At 49.2% G+C, this 27,009-nt stretch overlaps 1 protein-coding gene across 2 annotated transcripts in view; it reads left to right on the top strand.

Moving 5' to 3' along the window:
- The window catches only part of CTIF (cap binding complex dependent translation initiation factor), a 210,614-nt gene that overhangs the window by 148,974 nt on the left and 34,631 nt on the right, over positions 1-27,009 (top strand). For both annotated transcript variants that reach the window (XM_028098331.2, XM_028098329.2), the window contains exon 9: positions 25,421-25,576. In XM_028098331.2, coding sequence (XP_027954132.1) covers positions 25,421-25,576 — 156 coding nt within the window. The remainder of the gene's footprint in view (positions 1-25,420; positions 25,577-27,009) is intronic.

Genomic DNA, 27,009 nt, shown 5'->3' with positions numbered 1-27,009 from the left:
AGAAGAGACGAGACTCGAAGGGTAGCCACCCTTCCCAAAAGATGAAGTGCCAGAGCTGAGAACCCGAGGCCCGTGAGTCTGGCCCCTCCTTTTCCCGCACCCAGACTGGGGAAGTAACTTGCCCGGGGTCACTGGGCCGAAGGTTCAAGGTAGAGGAAGTTTGAAGCAGACAGGGAGTGTGAAGGAAGATCCGAGGACAAGGAACTGCAAAGGTGTCCTTGGGGCCGTCAGAAAAGGCTGTTTCTGGAGCCCTGAGTTTGAGGCGGGCACGGTGGGCAGGGGACGACCAGCAGGCTTGAGTCACCCAGGGGCAGGCTGCCAAGTCCAGCAGGACACCCCACAGAGCCCTTTGGCCCAGGCCCAGCTCAGCCACCCCTCCCTGGCCCCCGGATGCACATACCCCACCAGGCCTGGAGCCGTTTCCTGAAAGACTGAGAAAGCGCCCGGAGCTGGAAGGGGCCGCTTTGGCCGCCAGGGGCCGGGGCCAGGTCTCTCACGGAGGAGAGACGTGCAAGGGGAGGACGTGACCGGCGACTTTCATTCTCAGAGGCCGGGGATTTCAGAGGAATGTGGCCAACTCCTGCTCTGAAGTTCCCACTTCAGACCCCGCCCGGCTGGAGCCAAAGCCACCTCCAGCCGCCACCCTGGAAATCGCGGAGGCACATCACAGGCCACGTCTGTGGGGGGGGGGGGGGGCACGTCCTCCTCTGTGGCTTCTGTGAGCTGGCCCACTTCCTCATGTTCCCAAATATACCTTCTCCTCGTGGAAGGCCTTGGGTTCACCTCCAGCCAACTTCCCCCAGTCTCCGATCTTTGGCCCCACACCTGTCCGCCGCACACGCCATCCGCCCAGGAGAGCCTTGGCTCCCGGAAGCGACCTCCTAGGAATGTCACGACTCTGCCTTTGAGGTCATGAGCAGACCTAGGGGAGGACGGAGAATTCTGTATGAACCCTGCACAATGGCTCAAGCCAGGCTGAAGCGGGGACACCTATCCGCAGGTAACTCCACAGGTCTGCTTTGTTGGCCCGGCGACTGTGAGAGCCACGCTCTGGGGAAACTGAGGCAGGAGAGGCCAGGATTTGCCCCCAGGGCCTCCAGTAAGATAGAGGAGGAGCAGGGTCTAGGTCTCCTCAGCCAGGGCTCTTTCAAACTGTGTTTGTGGTTTTCACTTTCCATTTTGTTCTGTTTTCGTGTTCTTCCTTCTGTCGATGAATGGCAAGTTCTGGACAGGCTGACAGGCTGGCAGGGCCCCTAGAGACCCAGAGATGAGAGGAGGGTGGACGTGTCGCCAAGTCCCTCCCCACCCCACCATGCTGGGTGGAACCTGTCCCCCTGCCCAGTCTGGCCCCGGGGGTGGGGGGTGGGGAGGTCTCCTCATCTTCGTGTGAAGTGTCCCACTCACCCGAGGATGAGCAGCAACCCCCAGGCCCCCCGGCAGCCTGTTGCTGACTTGCTTGTGACTTTTCTGTGGTACCTTTGTCTTCTGTGGAGCTTCTCTCCTGAGGAGCTTCCCTGGCTCCAGCTGATTCTATTTGTATCCCATCCATGTTGCCTGATTTCCTGGAATCCGCTCTCCCTGGAACCTCTTCCCATCACCCGAGCTGCTGTATGGTCTGCCTGTGCCTTCCCTGGGCACTTGGCTTTTGCTAGCTGGTGTCCTTCGCTTCGCTTCACTGATCTGTCCCTGTCTCTCTAACAAAAATTTAGACGACTTCATCCATTCAACATTCAACAAACGTTTGTTAAGGGTCTGCTGTGTGTCAGGCGCTGTGCTGGGCCCCAGGCTCTGGGCTCCGGGCTCCGGTGGGATTCAGCAGTGAATGAAACAGACTCAATGCTTGCTCTTCTGGAGCTTACATTCTAGTGAGGAAGGGGACGGTGAACATGGAGACAATAGATCAACAATTATGATAAGACTGTGGAGGAAGGTGAAGCAGGGTATGTTGAGGGTGCAGTTTTAAATAGAGCAGTTAGGAAAAGGACTCACCAAGGGGACCTTTGGACAGACGTGAAGGAGTGAACCATGCAGCGCAGGGAAAGAGCAGAGCAAAGGCCCTGAGGTAGGAGGGCGCCTTCCCCATGGAGACGCAGCAAGGAGGCCAGGGGGTGGGAATTATGGGAGGACAGCAGGTCAGAGCCATGGCAGGGCCTCCCTTGTACAGCGATCTGCAGACTGTGACGAGGATGCATGTTGGCTCTGAGCAGGATGGGATGTCTCAGAAGGTTTGGAGCCGGGAAGACAAGATCTGACTTAGGTTTTAGCAGGATCATCTGGGCTGCTGGGTTGAGAGTAGTCAGAAAGGGAGGGGTAGACTCAGGAAGACCAGCCTGAAGGCTTCAGGGAGAGTCTAAATGAGGGGTGATGGGGAATGGATCAGGGTGGAGAGACAGAGCAGAGTCTGGATCAGCTGTGAAGGGAGAGCTAACGGGATTCGCTGAAGGATGGGATATAGGAGCAACGAAGAATGTTTGAGTCCAGGGTGATCCAAGGCTTGAAGCCTGGACAACTGGAAGAGGGGCTGCTACTCCCCGAGAGGGAAGGACAATGGCAGGAGTAAGTGTAGAGGGCAGGACAAGCCAGGAGGTGGCATTTAAAACCACCAGACTGAACGACATCTCAAGGGAATGAGGGTAGATGAGAAAAAAAGGCCACTTGCTTTAGAGCGGAAACTGGGTTTGCATTTGTCCAGAGTCATGCGTGGGTGGCGGGGGACTGGTGCTCTAGCCACCTGCGTGTCACCACAGGCAGAGTGGAGGAGACAGGCTACAGCCCCTGCACACCCACCCGCGCCCCTTCCCGATCCTCTCGCAGGCTGGCACGGGCCAGGGCATGGGGGAGCAGCTCGTGGTGCTCGTGAATGAGGAGGCCTCTGCTGGAGGGAAACCAGGAGGGCCGGGCTGCAGCCCCATCACCTCTAGACCTCTTGACGTTTCATGGGAAAATGGTGTCATTTTATCATTTCATTCCTTGGTGAGGCTTCAATTTCAGCTTCCAGAAAACTGACGGAGAGGCTGGGATGGGCGCCTAGGGCTATCTTTGCTCCGTGTGGCTTTATATAACTCAGACCTTTTCCCCACAGCCCTTTGCAACTCTGGGTTCTGTAGGTGGTGCCAATACTATTAAGTATTTAGCGCCCACTGTATTTTGTGCTCGGTATTCCTGACAAAATGTTTCCTGCCTCCATGAGGACCTCTGAGTAAAGAGAACACCTTGGAGGAGGGCACGGCTCCAGCAGCCTGCTCACATACCCCCCCCGCCCCTTTTTCTCTGTAATATTTAGCATGGATGAAGTTCCTCTTCATTTATCTCCTTTTCCCTAAAATTTCCTCCCAAATTCTTCTACGAGGTCACAGCAGAAACACCGAAGGTGGAATAATGGAGGAGTTCAAAATGTCAGCCTTGCCCCAGTTTTATTCAAGGAGAGTGCCACTAGGTCCAGGCACTTCCCCAGCAATATAGGGAAGGGCTTTTGGGGACAGCGTGATTCCCAGAGAGCCGATGCCCAGCCTTGCAGATAAGAAGTCCCGGAGGGTCCCCCAGCCCCCTATGCCTGCACAATACTGGCAGTGGGACCCCAGAAATTGACAACACCTGGGTTGGAGCTCCCACTCTACCCCATGACCTTCTCTCCTGCTCTGCGGAAGATGTCATCCCCATCACCAGATGGAGAGAATGGCACCTGCCCCACCTAGGGATCCTTTGGACCTGCTGACCAGTTACCCCAAGGACGGCTTTCAGCCCCCCACAGAAGTGCTGCAGGGGCACGCTACCCACTTAGCTCAGCTCAGTTTCTGTGCCCCACCCCTTCCTCCTAGAGATATGTAGGCAATCCCTCTTGCATTTTTTTGCTGCCCCTTCAACAGACTCATTCTTCCCAGCGAGGCCCAAAGCTGAAAGCAAGTGTGAGCTCTCGAACAGTCTGAAGTCACGTCGGGCATGGAATCAGTCGGTATTCTAGCCCCAGCGGTGATGGAAAGATGGGGTGAGCGGGCGAGCCAGGTCTGTGGGCCGCCTCAGACTCACAAGCTAAGTCCCTCAGCGAAGCTCCCGCCAGCAAACCCAGGCTCCGTCGCAGGTCCCCCAAGGTGGATGGAGGGCCTTAGGCCAAAAGCGGGGAGGTGTTGGCTGGTGGTCCGAGAGATGGGAGCTCCAGCTGAGCCAGGGGGTTGACCTTTCAGTAGCCAACTGCATGGGGTGGTGAGCAGGGAGAAAACTTGGAAGCAGAGGGAAGTTTGGGGACATTCCTCCCAGAATAGCTTTAAAAATAGGACAGCTTTACAAACCACCTAGGATGATTGAAAGCAGGTAGGATGGGAGCAGATGCCCTCTGGAGATGCCTGTTGGACCCAGAGTTTGTCGAACTCTGTAGGTTTTCCTGATTGTTCAGCAAATCTCAGAATGCGGCTTAGGACATTCCTTCCCTCAGGCCCCCTGTGAATGCTGCATCGGAGTCCGCATGTGACACAGGAAGCCCACGAACATCTGGGAGGGGAGGAGCGGAGGAATAGTGCACAGATGGATGAATGGGTGGATGGCATACAGATGGATAGAGTGTTGTGGACTCCAAATTAGCAGGCTGGGGTTCTCTGGGGGGCTCCATGACAAAATACAGAAATCAAAAGCGGTTAGTTTTGTCTTCGCTTCCTGTGTTGCCTTTATCTGATGTTACTTTCATGTCAGGAAGAACTCATGTTTTGGAAGCAGGTGGCATTATCCTGGCGAGGTATTTTGATCCTCAGCTGTGAAGATTGCCTTCTCTTTGAAGGATGGTGTGTCCAACCATGACTTAGTTCCCTGCCTTGGGGAAGGCCCGTCTGAGCAGGGATGTGGTCCTCAGAGCCCCAAGTAACTGTTGTCCCTAGCATCCCCATGTCCCTCGAGAATCCCCTGTGACCTGTTGGTGGACCTTAGCTTCTCCCCCAAACTCCCCCACTTCTCCAAGGCCATCAACTCCCGTAGAGACAGCTTCCTGGGGTTATAACTTGCAGTGTCAAGAAATGGGCGTGCACATCACCTTCTTATCTAGCCAGGAGTGTTCTAAGGTAGTCCCCAAATTCAAGGAAACCTGCCGTGCAGTCTTCCATCTAACAAAGATGCTTGTTGAGGGGCCAAAAAAAAAAAAAAATCACATCTTAGTTTTATGAATTTAAGTTTCTTTTTTTTTCCCCCCTAAAGATTTTATTTATTTATTCATGAGAGACAAAGAGAGAGAGAGAGAGAAGCAGAGGGAGAAGCAGGCTCCCAAGGAGCAGGGAGCCCGATGCGGGACTCGATCCCAGGACCCTGGGACCATGACCTGAGCCGAAGGCTGACGCTTAACCATCTGAGCCACCCAGGCGCCCATGAATTTAAGTTTCTTAAAATGACTTATAGAGAGGTGCCTCTAGTCTCTGGACTCTGTCAGATAGGTGGGTCCTACTTTCCCCAGGAGCTTATTCACTGGGAAGATGGGACCAGTCCTCCTTCCTCTTGAGTCCCCAAAATGGGGTTCAGCACTGGGGTGTACAACTTCTTTTTTGGTCACTCACTTAATGATTCAGAATTCTGTGTGGGGAAGAATTTCAGGCCATCAAGAGAAACCCTACCTCTCTGTGTAAGAGTTTTTTGTTTTTTTTGTTTTTTTGTTTTGTTTTTTTTTAAAGATTTTATTTATTTATTCATGAGAGACAGAGGGAGAGAGAGAGAGAAGCAGAGGGAGAAGCAGGCTCCCAAGGAGCAGGGAGCCCGATGCGGGACTCGATCCCAGGACCCCGGGATCATGACCTGAGCCGAAGGCAGACGCCCAACCATCTGAGCCACCCAGGCGCCCTCTGTGTAAGAGTTTAATGTTTACGGAAATGAGATTTTCCTCCCCAGAAAGATGGAGTCCTCACCATCCATGCCTTGGGAAAGCCAAGCTGTTTGCCACCCACCGGGCTAAGGCAGGCGCCATCTTGCGGGTGCTGGCAGCCAGTGGAACTGTGTGCTTAGGGTGGAGACGGGAACACCCCCTCCCCGAGAGACCGATTTGTAATATGGCAAACATTTCCACTATTCTGCTTTTTTGGCTGCTTTTTTTTTTTTTTTTTTAAAGCTTTTGGATCCGTGAGGGTCTCTGCACAGAAGAGGGGACTAGCTGGAGGTGGTTAGAGCAGAAAGCAGCTTATCAATGTGGGCATTGTAAAAAGGAAGAGACCATCTTCACTTCAGTGAGTGCCCCCCACACACCTGCCCCACACACTCAAACACCTGCGCCTGCAGCCTTCCCGAGGCCAACTCGGGGAGAAGGACTTAGAGCAGGCTTGCCTCTTTTATGTACTGGTGGCTTCTGGCATATTCGTAAGCACACTCCTACCGTCCATTCCCTTAGGTTGCTGATGCGAGGCGCTTTTGAAGTGGGAATGGTTCCCCCATGTCCTTGCAGGAGTCAGACACCTGCAGTGTCCTTAGGGCCGTCCTTCAGACTGCTCAGGCTTTTTCTCTGACAGCTGGAGTCAGAGGTGCCCAGCCCAGAGCCAGCAGGCCGTGTCGGAGACTGCACCAACAGCCTCCCCTGCCCAGGTCCCCAGCCAGTATCCTTGTCAGAGTCCCTCATGGACTCCAAGGCCTCCTGTGATCGGCCACCCTATAGATGATTTCCCATGTGCTGCCCCATGAGAAGTACCCTAACTATCCCTAATTTTCCTCTCTTTAAACCCCACTTGTCTCTGGGGCACCTGGGTGGCTCAGTCGGTTAAGCATCTGATTCTTGATCTCAGCTCAGGTCTTGATCTCAGGGTCGTGAGTTCAAGCCCTGCATTGGGCTCCACCCTGGGCATGGAGCCTACTTAGAAAACAAACAAACAAACAAACAAAAACAAACAAAACACCTGTCTCAAGTCCTGTTTTTCTTTTAAAGGGGAAGTTTCTGATCAGTTGAACTGTGCCAATGTGATTTACGGTTGATGTTTTACCTGTGGTTTGACTGGGGAGTTTCTGGAGAAACAGTGCCTTATCCTGAAGGTGTGGTACTAATGGGACGACCTCAGGCACTGGGCATGCTGGGGGATGGGGTGCTCTAGGGCAGAGGGGAGCCTTCTGGGATAATTCCACTGAGGCCCATGCTTAGTCTAGGCCTGCAGCCGGGGAACAGGAATCAAGCATTTGGATCTCACAGTGAGAGGCAGTAGGGCTCATCATACGAGGCTGTTCTCCAGATGGGGCTCAGCAAGGGCAAGAGACCTGCCCCAGCTCACAGAGTGCTCTCTGGACTCCCCTTGGATATGTTGGCCAAGGAAGTGGAGGCTTCCATGCTGGGCAGAGCTGGTGGCGCGGGAAGGGAGACCACTCCAGGTCTTTCTGTTCCTCTCACTAAGTCAGAACGTCACTTGTCACCCGGGTAACGCTTCCTCCATCTGCGGCAGAGCCAGTGCCACCAGGGGCCGGCAGGGGGGTGGGGAGGTGCCAGACACAATTGGTACCTCCAGCTTCCTGCCCTTTCTTCCCACAGACCTGTGAACGAGCTGGCAGTATTTTTATCTGGGGACACTGATGTGGGAGGCATTTTGTCAGTGTCCCCTGCTAAATGCAGCTGCCTTATCTGTTGTCCAAGGCACCCCCAAGTAAGCAGGGCTAAGTGTGCTAAGCTGGTCACATTTAAAAATACAGCCAAGCTGATGAAAGATAATTTGCTCATGGTGCTGACATCATATCACAACCAAAGCACAGAGCTGTCAGTTCCAGAAGCACAAAAGCTTTAGTTTTACCCTATTGGGCTTTGAAGGGTCACCGCACATGAGGGTTCACATTTTCTTTAAAATCATATTTCTGTGTCTGTAATCCACAAGAGGGAAAATGGTCGCAGTCTGTGCACTGGACCCAGGGGCGGGTTGTGGACACTAATGCTGGGTGTGTGCTAGTCAGCAGGAGCTCCAGGCTGAGTCCAGCGAGAAGGGGCCACTTGGCGTGCAGGTGTGTGACAGGTGCAGTCCCCAGGAGGTTTCTAAAGACGGTTTTGGGAGTCCCCCCTCATAGGCCTTGGTAGAGTCCCTCTTGTTCCCCAGCATCATCCCAGTGCCTCTGAATCTTGCCGTGTCCTAAAAAGTTGCGCCGTGGGGTACAGGAGTGGGCAGGGTTTCACTTGAGGCAGTGGCTCCCAGTGGGTGGGGGGGGGTGATTTTGCCCCCAGCGTGTATTTGAAAATGTCTAGAGATATTTTTTTGTTTTCACAACTTGGGGTGAGGGTGGGGAGCTTCGACTGGCATTGAGTGGGTAGAGGCCTACAGTACACGGGACAGAGCCCCACGAAAAGGAGTAATCCAGCCCAAAATGTCTACAATACCAAGATTAGGCAAGCCTGCTCTAGCAGATGGAGCCTCCTCCCACCACCCAGCATGTGGCTTGACAGGAGGCGCCTGGTCAGCAAGACCACGGGTAGGAAAAGTGATGGGTGCCAGCTGGCAAGCCTGGGGCACGTGGATCTGTTCAGGATGTGTATATTGAGCCCTCTACCTCATGCAAGGCCAGGACCAAGCTGGATGTTGAGGGGCTGGTGAGCAAGGTGTGCTTACTCATCCATCAAGGCCAACCACCCTGTTTTGTAGAGTACTTTGCATTCTCCCGGTGATTTTATATCCATTACCTCCCTCATTCAGTCTTCACCACCACTCCTGGGCCTCATGGGACAAGTATAATGAGCCCCGTTTTGTGGATAACCAAACCGAGGCCCAGGTAGGTGAATAACTTGCCCAAGGTCACATAGCCTCAAAGAGGCAGGCCTTCTGGTCTTTCTGTTCGATCATTTCTTAGGAAAGATAACACACCCATTTTCGGTTTCAGAGCTCCCTCTTCTCTCTTGGCCCCTGTTGGACCCCATTTTGATGAGGAATCATCCCTTTCTTCCATCCACCTTCATATGAGCAGAAACTTGAATAAGGACAGAATGAGCTTCCCATCTTAGCATCTATCTTTTTCCCCTAAGAAACTTCCCTTTATAACCCAATCTGGAATCATCTCATATTCATGCCCTCTCTGACCTTTTACCAAAGCCACACTCAGATCTAGCAGGGAAGTTACATACTGGTAGAGCAACCAGAGGATCACCTTCCCCGTGCCTTGACAATATCCCCGCCCTGGCACCATGCTGCCTCAGAGACCTCCATTCATTCGTTCAGGTACTCCGCAGATACCTGCCAGGAGCCTACTATGCCCTGGTCACTGGATGTATATTGGGGAATAAAGCAGACAGAGTTCCCCTGCCCTAATGATGTTTGTGGCCCAAATGGGAGAGGCAGTCACTGGGCACATAAACCAGCAAGTGTCTAATTCCAAACTGTGTTATGTGCTATGAGGAAGAGCCAATGATACAGCGATGGGGCAGTAACCAGAGTAAAGGATCTACTTAGAGAAGGCAGGAGGCATCTGGGAGGAGAAGACAAGATGGCCAACAGCTGAAGGGTGAACCTGTGAGCCAGCTTTTCAAGGGCCCGAGTGTCCCCAGTCCTGGGGAGAAAAACCTAGCAGGGTAGGGGTGGGGCACCTCAGTATGCGTGGAGACAAGATGGATTTTTTTTCCCCCAACTCTTCTAGTGTTTCGCAGTTAACACAACCTTCAACAGAAATATCTTGAAGGCCTCCTCTCAAATTAAGTCATCAAGAGTTTCCAAACTGCCTTTTTATACCCAGCTCTACTTTCTGCCAGACATGTGAGGGAGGCGGAGAAGAGGAGAAAAATACCAAGAGGCTTTCAGGATAGCCAAGGAAATAAAACATCTCGTGAGACTTGTGCTAGCCAGAACGTCAGCTCCCAGTGGAGTGCTCCCCACCCCTGGCCCTCCTCTGGATCAGTAACCTGGTGTCACTACCCCCCACTGTTCTCCCTCTGCACAGGTGCCATTCGCCCACACACACACCCGATTCTAACTTGCACCATACACGGGCCAAGGAGCGGGATGTCAGATAGGCTGTCTCATCATACCGGGCATGGATGTCCTTGGGGCCTAACTTGGGAAGGCCATGGAAGCAAGAAGAGGAGGAGCATCCATCAAGTATCAGCCCTGGTCAGAGAGTTTTCACTCTCCTTCTGTCTGGCCCTGTCACCCCTTCCCCACATGGGGATGTGAGGCCACGAGAGGTCCTGGGGCTTGCCCAGGTCCAAGGGCTGGGTGGAAGTCTGATCACCCAGGCCTCTCTGGCTTTTGAGCCCGTTGTTGTGTGCTCTTGACACACCAGTGTTTTTGAGACATTTTTAGCAGCAGTGTTATTTTTTCCAAACTTGACTTCAGGCCTATCCTCAACCATGTGAAACAGATCCAGTAGAGGAGCTGGGCCGGGCACTGAGGCTCTCCCCCAACCGCCAGTCATCCACCCCCACAGGTGGCCCAAGCCTTCTTGGAACAGCATAAGGGCCCATCTGGTCTGCAGCCTGGAGCTCGTGGCTCATCGAGAAAGGCCTGGATGCTTCCTTCAGGGACACCCCCACCCCTGCTTTGCCAGGTACAGAGCAGACATCAAGTCCATGTGGGTAGGACCAAATGGAATGGCATGTTGCAATCGAGGGGTAGTTCAGACAGAGCCTAATGCAAACAGCTTCCATCCACATCTTTGTGGAAAAGAGCAGGCATGACAATGACTTCCATACCCATACCCCCATGTGGCCTTTGTAACCAGGGCAGGAGCCAGGACCCGTGGATGCAAATTTTGGCCCTCTGGACCTTGTGTTCCCCTACCCAGTTCCCTTCCGTGAACCCCACCCCTAGTTGTTGCTTGACTGTTGTCCAATAAACACTTCAGGATACAGCTTGATAAAAGATGTGTGCACCCCCATTGCAGCTTCGCTGAGGGATAATGCCCCATAAATGTTAATGTGATTTTTGAAGACTTCGTCTGTGGCAAAGTTCAAAGTCGAGGGTGGATTTGGGCTTCAGGCTGAGTCATTCTGGAATCCCCATTACAGGCCAAATCTTTTCGCGAGCATTTCAAGGGGTTTTCTCAAATTCTATAAATAGTTTAATAACGCCTGCGTAATCATCTATTTTTATCGCCAGCCTTCCAGGCAGCTTCAGAAGCAATGGGGCTGCTCATTGAAAGTAGGATTTCATGTCCTCAGTTCCATCCTGCATCCAGAGCGTGGCCTGTGCGCCCGGCCCCGAGCAGTGGGATCCCAGACGGCAGTTCTGGCTGTGGGAGGGGACCCAACTTTCGAGGGAGAACCCAGTCCAGGCCAAAACTCTGCGAGCAGACCCTAGGAATCTCTGAAAGCTGGAAGAGCTGTGTTCTGGCCCCAACTCCCACTTTTCCTCACACGGAAACCCCTGGACAGGGCACTTGTCCCCTGTATGCCTTGTTCCTAAAATTGTAGAACATGGGCACCATAGCCCTTTCCTCAGCTTTTCCCCGGGGTTTCACACGTGTTTGTCACTTCATCACCCTGCTGACCCTGTACCGGTTGCATAGTCTCTTTCCATTTTACAGATAAGGAAACAGAGACACAGACAACCCTGATAATCTCACGGTGACCTGCCCAAACTAGACTGGTTGCCCTTTGCTTTTCCAGTTGGCCCTCCTTCCCCACAGAGAGCCCTGCGTCGTGGGTAAGACCTACCTGGGCCGGGCCAGACCCCGGTGATGACATGCCTCGGAGCCCACGGCCACTCTCTGGGCAGGATCCAAGAGGAATCTGGGCTCTGCAGAGTGACAGCAGGGCCCTCTCGTCTGCAGGGAAAGGCAGGGCAGGGGCAGGTATCTATCCTGTCTACAGGCGAGCCTTTTCCGACAGGACACCTTTGGGGAAGAAGGAGCCCCAGAAGCCAAATCAGAGACCTGGGTCCCAGCCCTACCAGCCTCAGAAGTGTGAGATGCTGCTTTGAAAAGAAAAGTGACATGGAAATGTCCGGTGGTCCTATTATACCAAAGTCAGGCTGGCAACCAAGGGACCTCCCACAGAGTCTCCTAAAGTGTCTGGTTACTGAGGGCTGCCCTAGAAGACTTCAGTGCTCTCGACTCACCTGTACCTGGCAAGTACCTGCGGGTGTCTTCCTGAGGCTAAATGAGTCCTATGACACCGTGGACGGAGGAATTCCGGCTCATCCACCAGTATTCCTATCTGTGAAACAGTCCAGCCTCTGTCCCTGCTCAGACTGAAAGGAAAACTTCCAACCTCTTCTGAGGGCTTTTCAAGGCCACAGCCACAGCAGGGGCTGGCTCCCCCTTGCCTGATAATGAGGCTTCACACCTGCATAAGTGTGAGACAGAATTCCCACTGAATCAGCCCAAGTTCTCGGCTTCTCCCCACTGCACCCCAGTGCTTCTGCTCCCACCCCCCTCATACGGATCAGCAGAGCTGAGCCAACCTGACCTGATTTTGCCAAGCCAGAAATATCCTGGGTGCTCACACCCTGGGAGCCTTGGAAAATATCTCAAGAATGTTCTAGATTCAGCTGCAAGTGGCTGATGGCTGTTCCCAGCCACTGAGTGTTCCTTTCACCTGGAGCCATGTGCCAGAAAGGATGCATTCTCAGCCACAGTGCCATGAACCATCAGTGACAGAGAATGTCTGCAGGGATTCTTTTTTTTTTTTTTTTAATTAATAATAGTTGAAGGGCTGGGATTTGGGGCATGATTTTCATCTCTGCTGATTAGAGCAGATTCGAGATCATCCAGTAATGTTACTCTGTCTTCATTCTTTCGGGAGGGACTCAGAGGGCTGTAGTCACCACCAACGTGCAGAGAATTTGACATGATGCTCAAGAGTGTTTCAGGCATGTGTGAAAACCACAGCGATGGTTCCAGACCTGGGTCTGTGTTTTCAGTGGGAAGCTGTTTTCTCCGCGTGTGGTCTGGGGGTCAGTCACCGCGCCGCACCCGCCCAGCCACAGAATTGGCCACATGGATCTGGCAAATCAGGGAACCCCATCTCTACATCCACAGTGATTGGTCTGAGGGATGGTCATGTGACAAGCAGGGCCAATCAGAATCTGTCCCTGAGATTTGTGGTTTGGACACTAGGAGAGAGGGAGGTCTGTCTTCCTTTGGTTCACAAGCCATTATGATAGAGATGGGGAGATGCCGACCACCATCTTTGGCTTTTGCCACCACAAAGGGAGACTCCGGCAGGAGAAAGAGTAATCCATATGCACAAGACCAAGACAGGCAGAGGCAAGAGTGGGGAGGGCGCGCTCTGGCATTGATGTTTGAGCCCTGGGGACCAGCTATGTCCTTGGAGCCCCACCCCTCCCGTAAGCCAGTTCAGGCCATGTGCTAGTTGGAGACGGCTTTGGCATCACGTGGGTAGATGTCTGGTCCGTGCACCAGTGAAATCAGGGATACTCAAGAAAAAGTCCAGCCTGGAGTGGGAAAGGACATGCCCAACAGCAAGGAGCAGTACAGGGCCCAGCAGACATCAGAACTCAAGGCAGACATCAATCGGGGCGGAGGCTGCAGCCCCGGGCTCACACCAGTGTCCGGGGCGCCTTCTCCCTCCAGATGAGATGGGAAGCTGCAGCAGACACTTGCTGGAGCCCCAGTGCCCTGCAAGTCAGATTCTCGCTGTCCCAGAGTCAAGGTACTGCTCAATCCCCAGGGCTGGGCCTCCGTACCTAACAAGACTGAGCCAAGACTAGCAGCTGTGGCCATGCTATAGCCGTGATGGCCAGCTGTGGGTGCAGCCTGGTGAGCACACCTCTTGGCCGAGGCTGCACCCACAGCCTGCCAGAAGGATGGGGGGCGGCCAGGTCTGGGCCCAGCTTTGGTGGACAGAATGACTCAGGTTGCAGTGACCAAGAGGTCTCTCTGTCACTTGTTAAACACCTACTGTGAGCCAGATACACTGCACATGTCACTCCTTGAAGCCAAGAAGGTCTCTCTGACCTAGTCAGAGTGACACGAAGCCCTGGGTGATCCTTCCATGATGCTACCCCAAGGGGCAGGGTGTGCGAGGGACAGGATGTGTGGGCTGCCCAAGGAGGACTGCCCAAGAGACAGATGCCTACCAGATAGCCCCTCCTCCCCTCTCCTCCTCCCCTGACCCAGGACTGTGCTGGAAGCATGCCCACCCAGCCTCAGCCCACTCTCCTTACCAACTCTGCCCAGCCACACGTCCTGATCCCTGGCCCCCAGCCCCATTCTGTCCTCCTGCCTGAAGCCCAGGGAGCCATTATTCAATCACAGAAGATGGGCCTGTTGTCACACTGATCAGTTCTTTTGGCCCTAAGTCACAGAAACCAACTTGAGGTGGCTTAACTTCCCCAAATCCCTCTTCATAAGGATTCAGAGGTGTCTCGTGGAACGTGAAGGTCGCAGGAAAGGACAGAAAATGGCACGCCCAGGATTCTGTGTCTCGGGCCAGGGGAGATTGATCTAGCGAGTCTCTAGGTTCCCCTCCCGACCAGCTCTAGGCTTGGGAATTCCCCTGCCTCTGCCCCTGGGGGGGGCTGTTACTTTAGAGACGTAGTTGGGGGAGGCCTCCCGGAGGGGCTGACACTGAAGCGGAAACCTGAAGGAAGTGAAAGTTTGAGCCGAACCAAAATAGAGCACCTCCTATTTGAAAATGACTTTCGTCTTTCCAACACAAAGAATTCCATCAAATCCTCCTTTTAAGCCCTCCAACCAGTGGCCGTGGAGGAGGACCAAGACCGACGCAACTGCTGCTGGGCTGTCACCAGCTCCTCAATGCCTGTCCCTCCCACATCTCATCCCAGCTTCTCCAGGAAAAAGAAACTTCCTGCCAGAAGTAAATAAAAGTGCACTTTCTCCTCCCTGCTGGGGAGATGGCAGCCCTAGCCACCTCTCTGCCCAGAAACAAACCAGAGTCGCTGGGGATGTAGAGTGTGGATGGGCAAATTTCCCTGGGTCATTTGTTTTCAAAGAAGGAGAAGGAAATGATGGGGAGGTTGCAGGGATTGGAGGGGCCGTCTGTGTGCTTCGGGAAGTGTAAGAATACAGTGTGATCCTTGTGCCTTCAAGCCCTCCCTCCACTGGCTCTCTGGGAGCAGCATCTCCCTGACGCTGTGGCTGGCTGGGGGTGGGGGTGTTTTCCCCCCATGCCTGCACGCAGCTGTTTTTGGCTTGACCACAGGACTCTATCATGCCAGAGTTCATGTGGTTATCCAGAGCAGGGAAGAATTTCCCAGCATGCCTTGAGAAACCTGAGCCACTGAATGGCTTTCAGGGCTTATTGATGTGGTCAGTGCAGGAAATAGCAGTACGTCAATAAATAGTTTTAGGCAGGAAACAGGGCTTAAATGGTAGCCTTAAAGTTTGGGGAAAGGCACTAGGGGTTGCTGGGAGGGAACCTGCCAGTCAGATGAGAGCTCAGATCCAAACACCCGACTTTGAAATGGCTGCCACCAATCTGAGGCCCCTTGCTGGTTCTGGATGCAAGAGGCTGATGTTGAAGGCAGAGCTGAGACCCAGGGGATGGCTGGTTTCGGTTGGCAGAAAAGAGCTCCTTGTTCCAGAGGAAAAGCTAGCAGCCTACAACCTATGTGCCCAGAGGAGACACACAGCTGGGTTGTGGTGGCCTCTGAGCTGGCCATGTTCACAACCCATTTCCTCACACTTCCAGTGAAAGTCAATGCTAGCCTGTAGATCACTCTGGGAGTTCCGATGTCCTCATCAAAAAAATCAAGGAAAAGGGTCACAACCTGCCAATTTCTTCCCAAGTAACTGTTTTTCTGATTATAAAACATGTCGCAGAAAAATAGAGACATTCAGAAAATAATAAAAAGTAAAAAAATAAAGGTCATCCTTAAATCCATACAAAGTAGACTTTCACATCTACTGAGAAACAATAATATCAATACCGTGGATGTTTCTCATTTTTTTCCATTAAAAAAAAAATTTGTGGGGTGATTTTTGGATGAGATTCTAATTCTAATTCTAATCCAGTCGTTCCAACCTTGGATGAGATTATAGAGGACACGCAATTTTGTTTTTGCTTTTCTTACTTAGTATCATAGAGCCATTTTCCCTAGCTGTTATAAACTTCTCATAAACGTACAATTTTTAATGGGTGCAAGGATTATCATTGATCTAATCATTCCCCTATTGTTGGATACTTAGGTTGTTGAATTTTTGTGTGTGTTAAGCTTATTTTTCCTGTTACATTTAACTATTGCCTTGTGATAATTATCCCCAAGTGCAATTACTAGATGAAACAATAAGAACACTTTGAAGGCTTATTTTAAGATTTTTTTTAGGAAAGTATAACCAATGTGCACTGTGCGTATATGAGAATATCTGTTTCACTGCATCCTCCGTAGTATTGACAATTACTGGTTTTCAATTTATTAATATAATAAGTAGGAAAAAAGTAGTATTTTCATTCATTTGATTGCTACTGAGATTTAATTAATTTGTTTTTATTTATTTATCAGCAATTTATGTTTTGATATAAGAATTGTCTTTTAATGGCCTTTCCCCATCTGTCCGTGAGGGATTTAGTACTTTTATTACAAATTTGATCAAGCTGTTTAGAGGTTAAGACTATTACCCTTTGTCACATTTATTGCAGACATTTTTCCCAGAATGTTAATTGCCTCCTCAGTGTGTTTGCAGTATTTCGATGCATTCCTTTGTTGTGTTGATGTAGAAAGCCCCCCTCCATCCAGAAGTTTGATTCTCTATCAAATTCTTATGGTTTGTCTTCTTTTTTTCTTTAACATTTCCCTCTTTATTCCATCTGGTATTCATTTTAGGGTTCAGTGTGAAGGGAGACTCTGAATTATTACCCCCCTCATCCCCCCATACTTAGACAGCTGTACCTGCTGGGTTGCTTGAGTGAATAATGCTCTCTTTGCCACTGATTTGTGGTCCTCCGGGGACCATGTGATAAATCCTTATGGATGCTGAACGTGTTTCTAGGCTATGTGATCTAGCTGTCCAGTCTTATGTCAGTTCCACATCCTTTTCATTAGTAAAGCTTTAGGATAGGTGAAAAATAATATTGACTCTTTACAATCTTGATTTTAGCTATTTCCCCCATTACTTTTTTTTTTAGAGATGGGGGAAGGGGCAGTGGGAGAGGGAGAGAGAATCTTAAGCAGGCTCTACATTCAGCACAGAGCCCAATGTGGGACTCAAACTCACAACCCTGAGATCTTGACCTGAGCAGAAATCAAGAGTCCGAGACACTTGACGGACTGCTACCCCCCATTGCCTTACTCTTTCAGATTACTTTTAAGATTATTTTTTTCAAGCTTCCATTCCCCCTTTCCCTCCAAAAAGTTCCTGTTGGAATATGGAGTACAAACGGCGGTTACACCTGTGAATTATTTCAAGGAGAATCACCATCTTTATAATGCTGTCTACCCATTAAGGAATACTGTGTGTTTCTTCATTTGTTGAAGACTTTGTCCGAAATCTCGTAGTTTGGTTTTGCAATTTTCTTCACAGAAATTTAGCACGTTCCTAAATAATGTTAGGTAAGTATTTTTATTGCTTTAATAAATGAGCTTTGGTGCACTAAAATAGCTCATTGGTTAATCCTATCATTTAAAAAGCTGTTGATTTTTGTATATTAATTTTGCATCTAAATACTCTTATTAATTAATTAGTGGCTAAACTCTCATGTTAATTCTAATCTTTACTAGAGAGTTCTCTTGGGTTTTTCATTTGTATAATCATATCAAATCATTTTATCTCCTTCCTTCCAAGGGTCATGGATGTTGCTATAATTTTTTAATCAGGCCTATTGATGTGTAATATATTATGTTTATAGATTTCCTAATACTAAATCATCCTTGCCTTTCTGGGATAAAATCTACTTGGTTATAATGGATCCATTTGCTAGCATTTCATTTAGGACTTTCACATCTACTCACATTAGAGAGATAAGCCCATAGGCTTCCTTATTTGTAATTTCCTATCAGGGAAAAGTTTATCTTTTTTCTGTTCTAGATCAGTCTACATAGCAGAGCAGCTATATAATTTTTTGAAAATTTGAATCAACTTACTTATAAAAATCATAAATTTAGAGACCTAATTCAGAACTTTTCAGTTATTTTATGATTTTTAGTCTTTTCTGGTCTCTTATTGATTCTTTTAGGAAAGTTGGATATTTTTTTAAAACATCTCCTATTTTATCATTTTTTTCCCAAAATCATCAGCATAGAGTTGTAAATAGCTTTTATTGCATTTTTTATCTACTATGTATCTTTTTTAAATATTTTGATTATATTTCTAATTTTATTTCTGTTACTTCTTTCTTGATTTTATAAAATTTCCTTCTCTGTTTTCTAATTAATTAGTTTCTAGCTTTATCTGTATTACGTTCTTTCATATATTTCCTTAGTTACTGGTGGCTTTCTAATTTTTTGAGTCAAATGTATAGATTAACAGTAGTCAGTAGAAGTATGGGATCCACATATGTATTTTTTTTAAGATTGATTTATTTATTTGAGAGAGAGAGAGGAGCGTGAGCTGGGGGGGGTGCGAGAGGAGCAGAGGGAGAGGGAGAGAATCTCAAGCAGACTCCCCAGTGAGCTTGGAGGCCAGCACAGGGCTCAGTCCCAGTACACTGAGATCATGACCTGAGCCAAAACCAAGAGTCAGACACTTAACAAACTGAGCCACCCATGCACCCCTGCATATGTAATTTCAAATTTAGTAACTTACATTATTTCACCCAGTACATCCAAAATTTCAGCATGTAATCGATGTTTTTAAAATAGGAGACATTTTACATTCTTTCATACTAAGCTTTCAAAAACTCCTGTCTCTTTTACGCTTACAGAACATCTCAGTTTGTATAAGCACATTTCAAGCACTCAGTAGTCATATGTTGCTAGTGGCTACCACGTTGGACAACATAGGTTTAGATGATATCTTGGCTCCCTCTTTTTAATAGCCAAAATAGTTAAGACTATAAATTTACCTTTCATTATAGCTTTGTAACTCTTTTTTTTTTTTTTTAAGATTTTATTTATTTATTTGACAGAGAGCAAGAGAGGGAACACAAGCAGGGGGAGTGGGAGAGGAAGAAGCAGGCTTCCCGCCGAGCAGGGAGCCCGATGTGGGGCTCCATCCCAGGACCCTGATCCCAGATCATGACCTGAGCCGAAGGCAGACGCTTAACGACTGAGCCACCCAGGCGTCCCTGTAACTCTTTATTTCCTAATCTATTAACATGTATTTGATTATGTCTTTATTCCATCTTTCTTTGGGAGACTTTTGTTTTCCCTTTTAGAGGGGAGGGGGCAGAGGGAGAGAGGAAATCTTAAGCAGGCTCCACACCCAGCACAGAAGCCAACACAGGGCTTGACCCCAATGACCATGAGATCATGACCTGAGCTGAAATCATGAGTCGGGTGCTTAACCAACTGAGCCACCCAGGTGCCCTCTTTGGGAGACTACTTTTAAACATCCAAGTAATTGGCTATTTTTTATTTGTTCTTAATTCTTGGCCCAAGTATGTAACCTGTAGAATTTCTGTGCTTTGAAATTTAGAGTGAATCACAGCTTACATGAGGCTGGTTTCAATTTAGTCTTATTAATTACATTATTTAAATCAGCTAAGTGGTTACATTTTGTTAATCAGCCATGGAATGCTAGCAGTTTCATTTCCAGATGCTGTTCTTCCTATTTTTTTTCTTATGTTTCAAGAGCTTTTGTTTTATGTATTTCGAGTCTATCCTATGCAGTGTATAATCTTTTTCGTTATCTATTATGAATGTAATTTTATTTATATGTAACCTTTTTTAGTTCATTTAATGATCGTTATCTTGAAAACTACTTTGATCTTACTAGCGCTTTAATTTTATTTTTATTTGCCCACAATTATTTTGACCCATCCATTTATTTTATATATCCTGTTTTCAGTTCTGCTAATGGTTACTAGTGTTTACCTTTAATACTTTTAAAGGCATACTTTAACTTCTATTTCTATGATTACCATGCTTAAGGAAGAAGCAATAACTGCTGAATCCTTATGGTCTAAATTATGAAATGTGTGTGCTTTACCATCTTCTGTTCCTCTCCCACCAGTATGTATCAGTCTTCAGTAAGTTAATCTTAGATTATTAAATCACTACTACTATGAAATTCGTATTCAAATTACATTTAAAGATTAACTTCTCTTTCAAGGGCTATTTTCAGCTTTTGATTCTGTCTCGCAACCAAAGTTATAATTACTTATTTTGTTAACTCCATAAGTCTACCTGGTTTCAGTTTTCACTTCTGGTCCTTCTATACCATGATTTCCTCAAACTGAGTCTAAATGTTGTTGGCTGGGCAGGCATTTAAGAGAGTTTTTAAATGTTTAAATTATTTTTAATCGTGGCAAAAGAAAACGCCACCTACGTAAAATTTACCATTTCAACTGGTTATATGTGGATAGTTCTGTCAAGTTAAGTGTAGTCACGTTGTTATACGCCCAATCCCCAAAACTTTTTCCTCTTACGAAACTGAAACTCTAACCCATTAAACAATCCTTCCCAACCACCAGCAACCATCATTCTACTTTCCGTTTCTGTGATTTTGACTTCTCTAGATACTTGTATAGGTGGAATCATACAGTATGTGTCATTTTGTGACTAGCGTGTTTCAATTAGCATAATGTCCTCATGGTTCACCTGTGTTGTAGCGTATGTCAGAATTTCCTTCCCTTTTAAGACTGAATAATATTCCGTGGTATGCACTTGTCACATTTTGTTCATCCGTTCATCCGTCGTTGGACATTTAGGTTGCTACCACCTCTGGGCTGTTATGAACCGTGTTGCTATAAACATGGGTATACAAATATTCTCCTCAAGACCCTGCTTTTAGTTCTTTCGGGTATATACCCAGAAGTGGAAATGTTGGATCATAGGGTATTTCCATTTTTAATTTTTTGAAGAATCGCCATACCGTTTTCCACGGCGGCTGCACCAGTTTGACTTTTTTTTAAGATAAGCACGTAGGTAGGACTTTTAAAAACCTTTGCTTATTATGTAAGATGCATTTCTCCTGCTTTCACTCACAGCTGTGTGTGTTCTTTCCCCCTCAAGCAAGTGAAGTTGTTGTCTCAATGTCTCTGAATTTTAACATCAAATACAGAAATATAAGGCCAACCATATTTTTGTTCCTTTGTAAGAAACCTAGGGGTTCCCCTCCCCCCTGCCTTCAAAGCTGTTTTTAGAATTTTTCTTTTTCTTGAAAATGAAAAAGAAAGTTCTCCTGCTAAGTACCCATGGTGGGGCTCCGGGACGCTGTGAGCCCTTTCTGCCTGAAGAGTCCATTCTTCTTTGGCTTTTGGTTTTCAACTCAAAGTGTTTCCCTCTGGTGTCTTTATTCCATGTATTCTGGGATTCTTTTTGAAAGCCTCTGTAATTCACAGGTCAGACACCCGTCCACTCAGTCTTCACCGCTTTCTTTTCTTTTTCATCTATTTATCCTTGTCTTCAACTTTCTAGCAGTCTTATGTGCGACTTTTTCTGCAGCGCACATTCTGTCCTTCGCTGCCTTCAGCTCACGCTCTCATGTTGCTGTGGTACCTCTCGTTCCCATCGGTTCTTCCCGAAGGCCAGCTCCCATCTTACACTTCATCTCAGTGTTATTCTTATGGAACTAAAAGCCCACACATTTTACACCGGAATCTTTAATTTTATTTATTCTTGGTATATTGTTGTCATTTTCAAAGCTATGCATTTCCGTTAGGTCTTCGGGGTAGCGGCCCCCTACTCTGCTGTGCAGGATTTTCCCGTAGACGGCATGTGGCTTTTCTCTTCCCTTACCCTTGAATGACGAAGGCTCAGTTTGGTTTGGGGGTTAGCTATATGGATCGTCCTTGGAATTCTCAGTGTCTGCTGCGGCAACAGTAGAGTCCCCCCTCTCCGTGGGTGGCTTCGTGTGCACATCCCAAGTTTTATTTCCAACATTTAGCAGGTGTTCGGTTTTCTAGTGCATGTTGCTAGCACCAGACAGAATCCTCTCTCAATGCCACTGATTATCAGGAGGAAATGGAGTCAAGCTGTAGTTCTTTGATCAGATTTGGTCATTTTTTTAAAACTCCAGTTTCTGGTGTGCACTGCCCCAAGACTTTCCCTGCCCGAGAGGACTTTGCCTGAGAGCACCACACGTCTGAGGACACAGGGTACCTTTGGCCCCTGAATCTGCAGGGACCAGAGCAAGAGCAGTGCTGCTAGGAGCTGCCTGGGTGCACAGGATGGGGTTTATAAGTAATCCCAGACTGCCTACCAGCCAGGGGCAGATAGGGAGAGGCTGAAGGTCAAGCTACCTACCCATCTACCCCTAACCTTTGATCTTCTGGGTAGGAGGCCAAGCTGCTCTGGGCAACTAGAGCTTCGTGGTGACAGCACTTGAGTTAGTGGTGTTACCTCCCCAGTCTGGTGAGGAGGCTGTTGGTGAACTGTTACCTTCCTTCTCGGTGTTGTTGTGGGGCTTTCTTCTTCTTCGTCTGCCTGCTCAGGTATTTCCATGTGAGATGGGAAAAGGACAGATCGGGCCCTGATGGAGGGGCCCCATTTTAACTCCCAAGTCGGCACCTTATAAAAGCCTGGAGCTGTGGTTCTCGACCACGGCCACACACTGGAATCACCTGGAGGGCTTTCACAGGTGACCAGTGTCCAGGCCCCACTGTGGCCAGCTACACAAGCCTCTGTGCGGCAGAGTCCAAGCACCTGTAGCTTCAGAGCTCCTCCGGGTGCAACCAGGACCAAGAACCTTTAGCCCAGATTCGAGAGCAATGGTGGGGCTTAGGTTCTCATTCAGATTCTAGTCCTACGTGACCTTGGTCAAGTCTTTTAACTGCTTTGTGCCTCAGTTTCCCCCCTTCTAAAATGAGAATGCTAATGCCTGCCTCTGTTCTGACCACATTAGGATACAGTGGGTTAAACACAGGCTAATGAGGGTGGAACTACCTAAAGATTCATGACTTCAAGGCCAGCAGTCCAGGGCCCTTTGTAAGCCTTAGGGTGGGGGGCAAAGTCATTCATTCATTCACAGGTACCTAGAACAACACAGGGCGGTCCCTGTGGGCTCCCTCCTCCAGGCTCTGTACTGGGAAGGAGACCCCACTCCTTTTAGGGTCCCTGGCTAAACCCAGGGGACTCTTCCAGGGACACTGCCCTGTCTCAGACTCCAGGTGGGAGAGTTCCATGAACTGGCAGAGCACAGTTGTACACAGGTAGACATTTCAGTGGGAAGTGAGTGGGGAGGCAGGAGACCCAGGGGTCGGCGTGGGGCCCATGAGATCTGTGAGCTTGAATGGACTTCCGGGGGCAGTATGAACAAATGGCTTAGTGGAAAATTCAGACACAAGGTGAGTAAGAGCTTGCGCTCTGAGGTACTACTTTTCCAGTTTCAAGACACCATGAGGAAAGAAGTGGGGAAAAAGCTTGGTGTCCAGAGTAGGCAGATCCAGGTTCAAATCCCAGCTCTGCCATTACCGCATAGCCATGGCCAAGTTGGGTAACTTCTCTAACCTCAGATTCATCATCTCTAGAATGGGGCAATAATAGGACCAGCCTAGTGGGATCATTGCGATGATTACAGGAGACATTACAGTTCAGGTCCTTGGCTCAGTGTCTGGTGCACAGGTCGTGGACTGATACTGCTTTCCTTTTACACACACACACACAGACTTTAAACTGGAGAAATTCTGAAACATAAGCCATGACCCAGGCTCGTCAGAAGCAGGAACTGGAGGGACATCTCTCGGAGATCTTCTCATCCAGCCCCAAATTGACCAGCCGAGGAGGCTGAGGTCCCATCTGCCCTTTCAGGTTTCTAGATAGCACTTCTATCATCCACAAGGGACAGACATCAGCCACGTCTTCCGTGAGAACCTTCCTTCTCTGGAGATTCTGAGATTGGAGCATCCAGGAGAATGCTCGGCCAAAACTCCGCGATGGGGCGGGGTACCGGATGGTGGGGACGGCATGCGGCGCGGGCCGCAGCCTCTTCGCGCCCGTGTCCTGTTCCTCGTGGTGGCACGGTCCCCAAATCCAGAAGCTTGGGATCATATTTCAGTCTTCCTTTTCCATCAACCCTGAAATCCATCACTCGGCGACTCCATATCTTGGCAGTGTCTCTTGTACCAGTCCTGTATCAGGCAGCTAGTACTGCTCAACAGACAACCACAGAAATCCTCATGGCACACAGTGTTGTGTTGTAGTTAGATTATAAGTGTGCAGGTTGGCTGGGGGCCACCTGATCTAGCCTAGACTTGGGTAGAGCCCTGCTTCACATGTCTCTTATCTTCCCTTTGGGACCGTCAGACCACAGTGACAATGGGAGAAGCCTGGGAGAGTAAGCCTAACTATGTAAGGCCTCGGATCAGAATTGACACCCTGTCACTTCTGCCTCATTCTTTTGGCCAAAGCAAGTCATATGGCCAAACCTGAAGACAAGAGGTAGGGGAAATATATTTCTGGATATAATCTAACCTACCACAGACTCTTATCTCTGAAATGCCAGAGAGTGTAGTCTCATTCAGCCTGCATTTTGGCGGCGGCCTCCTGCTCAGTCTCCGCATCCGGCCATAGTACCCTTGTAAGAAGCATAGATATGACTATGGCCTTTCATGGCCCACCCAAAACCTTCTCTGCCAGCCATCACACAGAATGAAGCTCCTTGGCCGGGTGCAATTATCCATACTCCAGCCCCACCCTCTTTCTCAGCCCTGCCTCCTGTTTTTTGCTTCTCTATGCCACCCGCACAGGACCCAGACTGCGTTCTACCTTCCTATTTCCCAAACATCCATATTACCCTCCCCACATCATTGTTCTCTCTGCCTGAAATGCCCCACATTCCTGAGTCAGAAGCCTAGCTCTTTCATGGCCTTGATTTCCCATTCAAAGTGACAACTTCTGCCTCTGAGCTCCCAAAGTCCGTCCACCTGGAACCCCACAGTGGCTTTGATACCTTCTCTCTTGTATCATGGTTACAAGTGAACGTGTCATTTCCTAGTCCTTAATACAGCACCTGGCACACAATGGAGCAATACTGTTTTTAGGGAGGATGAATGAATGTCTCTAAGCCCCTTGCAGGCAGGGGCCGTAGCTGTCTCCAGCCCAGTGCTGGAGCCACAATGGGCCTCAGTCACTAATTGCTGACATGCAGGACAATTCTCTGGTCACCCTCCCTCACGTGGAGGGCATGCTTTGGGGATTAGCAAAGGGAGGTAGTTCAGGCACATGGAGTTGAATGGGGGAGGTGATAACTCTGGGAAAGGCGTCGTGTGCCCTTCATCTCACTCCCCCACCTCAGCATTGGGGTCAGTGAGGCAAGGCTGAGGGGCCCCCAATCTGGGAACTGAAGAAGAGGTGCTGTGGCCAAAAGTCAAGGTGGCCCTGCTACCCACACGTGAGTCCCCCACATTCACACTCCAGCCAAGGGTCACCCATCCCTCCTTAGTGAAAGCATGGGGTTTACCAGTTGTCTAGAGCCGGCCCTTAGACAACAGGCACCACAGCAAGGCAGACTGACCCCAGCGAGGCTGACTCGGTCTCTTGTGCCTCCACAGAAGGACTTCACCGTGCGGGAAGAGCTTCAGCAGCAGGATGTGGAACGCTGGCTTGGCTTCATCACCTTCCTGTGTGAGGTGTTCGGGACCATGCGCAGCAGCACGGGCGAGCCCTTCCGCGTGCTTGTCTGCCCCATCTACACCTGCCTCAGGGAGGTAAGAGACCCACACGGCCGGGCCCGCCGCCCTGCCAGGGCACGCCACCCTGGAATATCTGTGAGCAAAACTCAAATGCGCCAGGAAAGCTACAGGGTTTGTACCACCTAGAACGATCGATCCTTTGGTAAACAGAAACATCACTCCCTGTGCTTCTATTTACTAAAGCCGGGTTTTAATTTATTGGGTTTGTATAGAGGGGAAAAGCCTTCCAAAGGAAATTATTATTAACTCAGACTTCAGTAATTCATAATCTAGAACACTACCTGCAGGGAGGAGGCCTCCAGTAAATATTAATTGAATGAATGGATCTTTGGTCTAGATTGGTTTACCATTGAATTATTTAAAAAAAAAATACTTGCTTCTAAATTTCATCTGGAGGAGAAATAAATGAGAATAACCGAGAAACTTTTGAGAAGCAAGAGGTCAATGGCGTACCTGCCCTACCAGGTATATATAGCCCACTTTAGAGGATCATCCTGGCTACTCTTGGGAGCCAGAAGCTGGGAGTTCATTATGGGGGGAGAGAGAGTTTGGTGGCTCAGAACATAGCCATGACGGCACAGGGGAGGATTGCACTCCAGTTATATTTCTGAGTTGGAATCAACAGGACCCGCTGACATGAGATATCGGAGAATGGAGGAAGTGACATGGGCGCCTGGTTCACAAGCCTGGTGGCACCATTTTCTGGGATGGGGAAGGCTCGAAGAGAAACAGAAGGGGGTGAAAACTAGGAGGTGGTTTTTTTTTCTGTTTGGGTGACCTGGTGGTTGTCCCCAGAGAGCTGTCCCACTGTCGCTCAGGTAGAAGTGTCTGAAAATTGGGAAGAAGTGTCAGCCCTGGGGACTCGGAATTGAGCGTTTTGTGAGGTGTCCGTGTATACTTGGTGCCCCAGGCTGGGGACCAGATGGGATCACCCAGGGAGAGGGTGTAGATGGAGGAATGGCCGGGAGGCGGTGGAGGTGAGGACAGGAGTGTGGACAAGTCTTTGGAGAAGTGTTTCTGTGAAAGGCAACAAAAAAGAGGAACTTGTCAACTACAGGGGGCGGTGTGCGGTCAGGGGACATTTTTGTGTTTTGCAAAGGAAGAAGATAATAGAGCAACCTAAGAGAAAGGAGAGGGTATTTGTAGATGGTTTTGAAGCATCCGCTTATGGGAAACAAGGTGCTCATTCCCGACTGTGTGGATGCTCACTAAAGCAGAGCATGCAGACCTCTCTCAGACACCTTGTAAACCCGTCAGCCTCTGCCACTCCACAGAGCCCAACATACTTCCTAACAAATGCACTTGAATTCAGAATTGTTTCTCAGAATCGGCAAATGGCCTCCTCCCACAGTATGTCGCTCTCAAAGGGTCATAAGCTCAGAACGCAGCACCACAAGGGGCCATAGCTTTACTTTTTGCATCCCTCGGGGGTGATGTGAAGACAGCCC

This window comes from Eumetopias jubatus, unplaced genomic scaffold (genome assembly GCF_037043125.1).
Source record: "Eumetopias jubatus isolate StellerSeaLion01/CBP00866 unplaced genomic scaffold, mEumJub1_p1.0 scaffold_16, whole genome shotgun sequence".
Classification (NCBI taxonomy): domain Eukaryota; kingdom Metazoa; phylum Chordata; class Mammalia; order Carnivora; family Otariidae; genus Eumetopias; species Eumetopias jubatus.
Note: the sequence above shows the minus strand (reverse complement) of the source record. Positions and strands in the feature narration are given on the sequence as shown.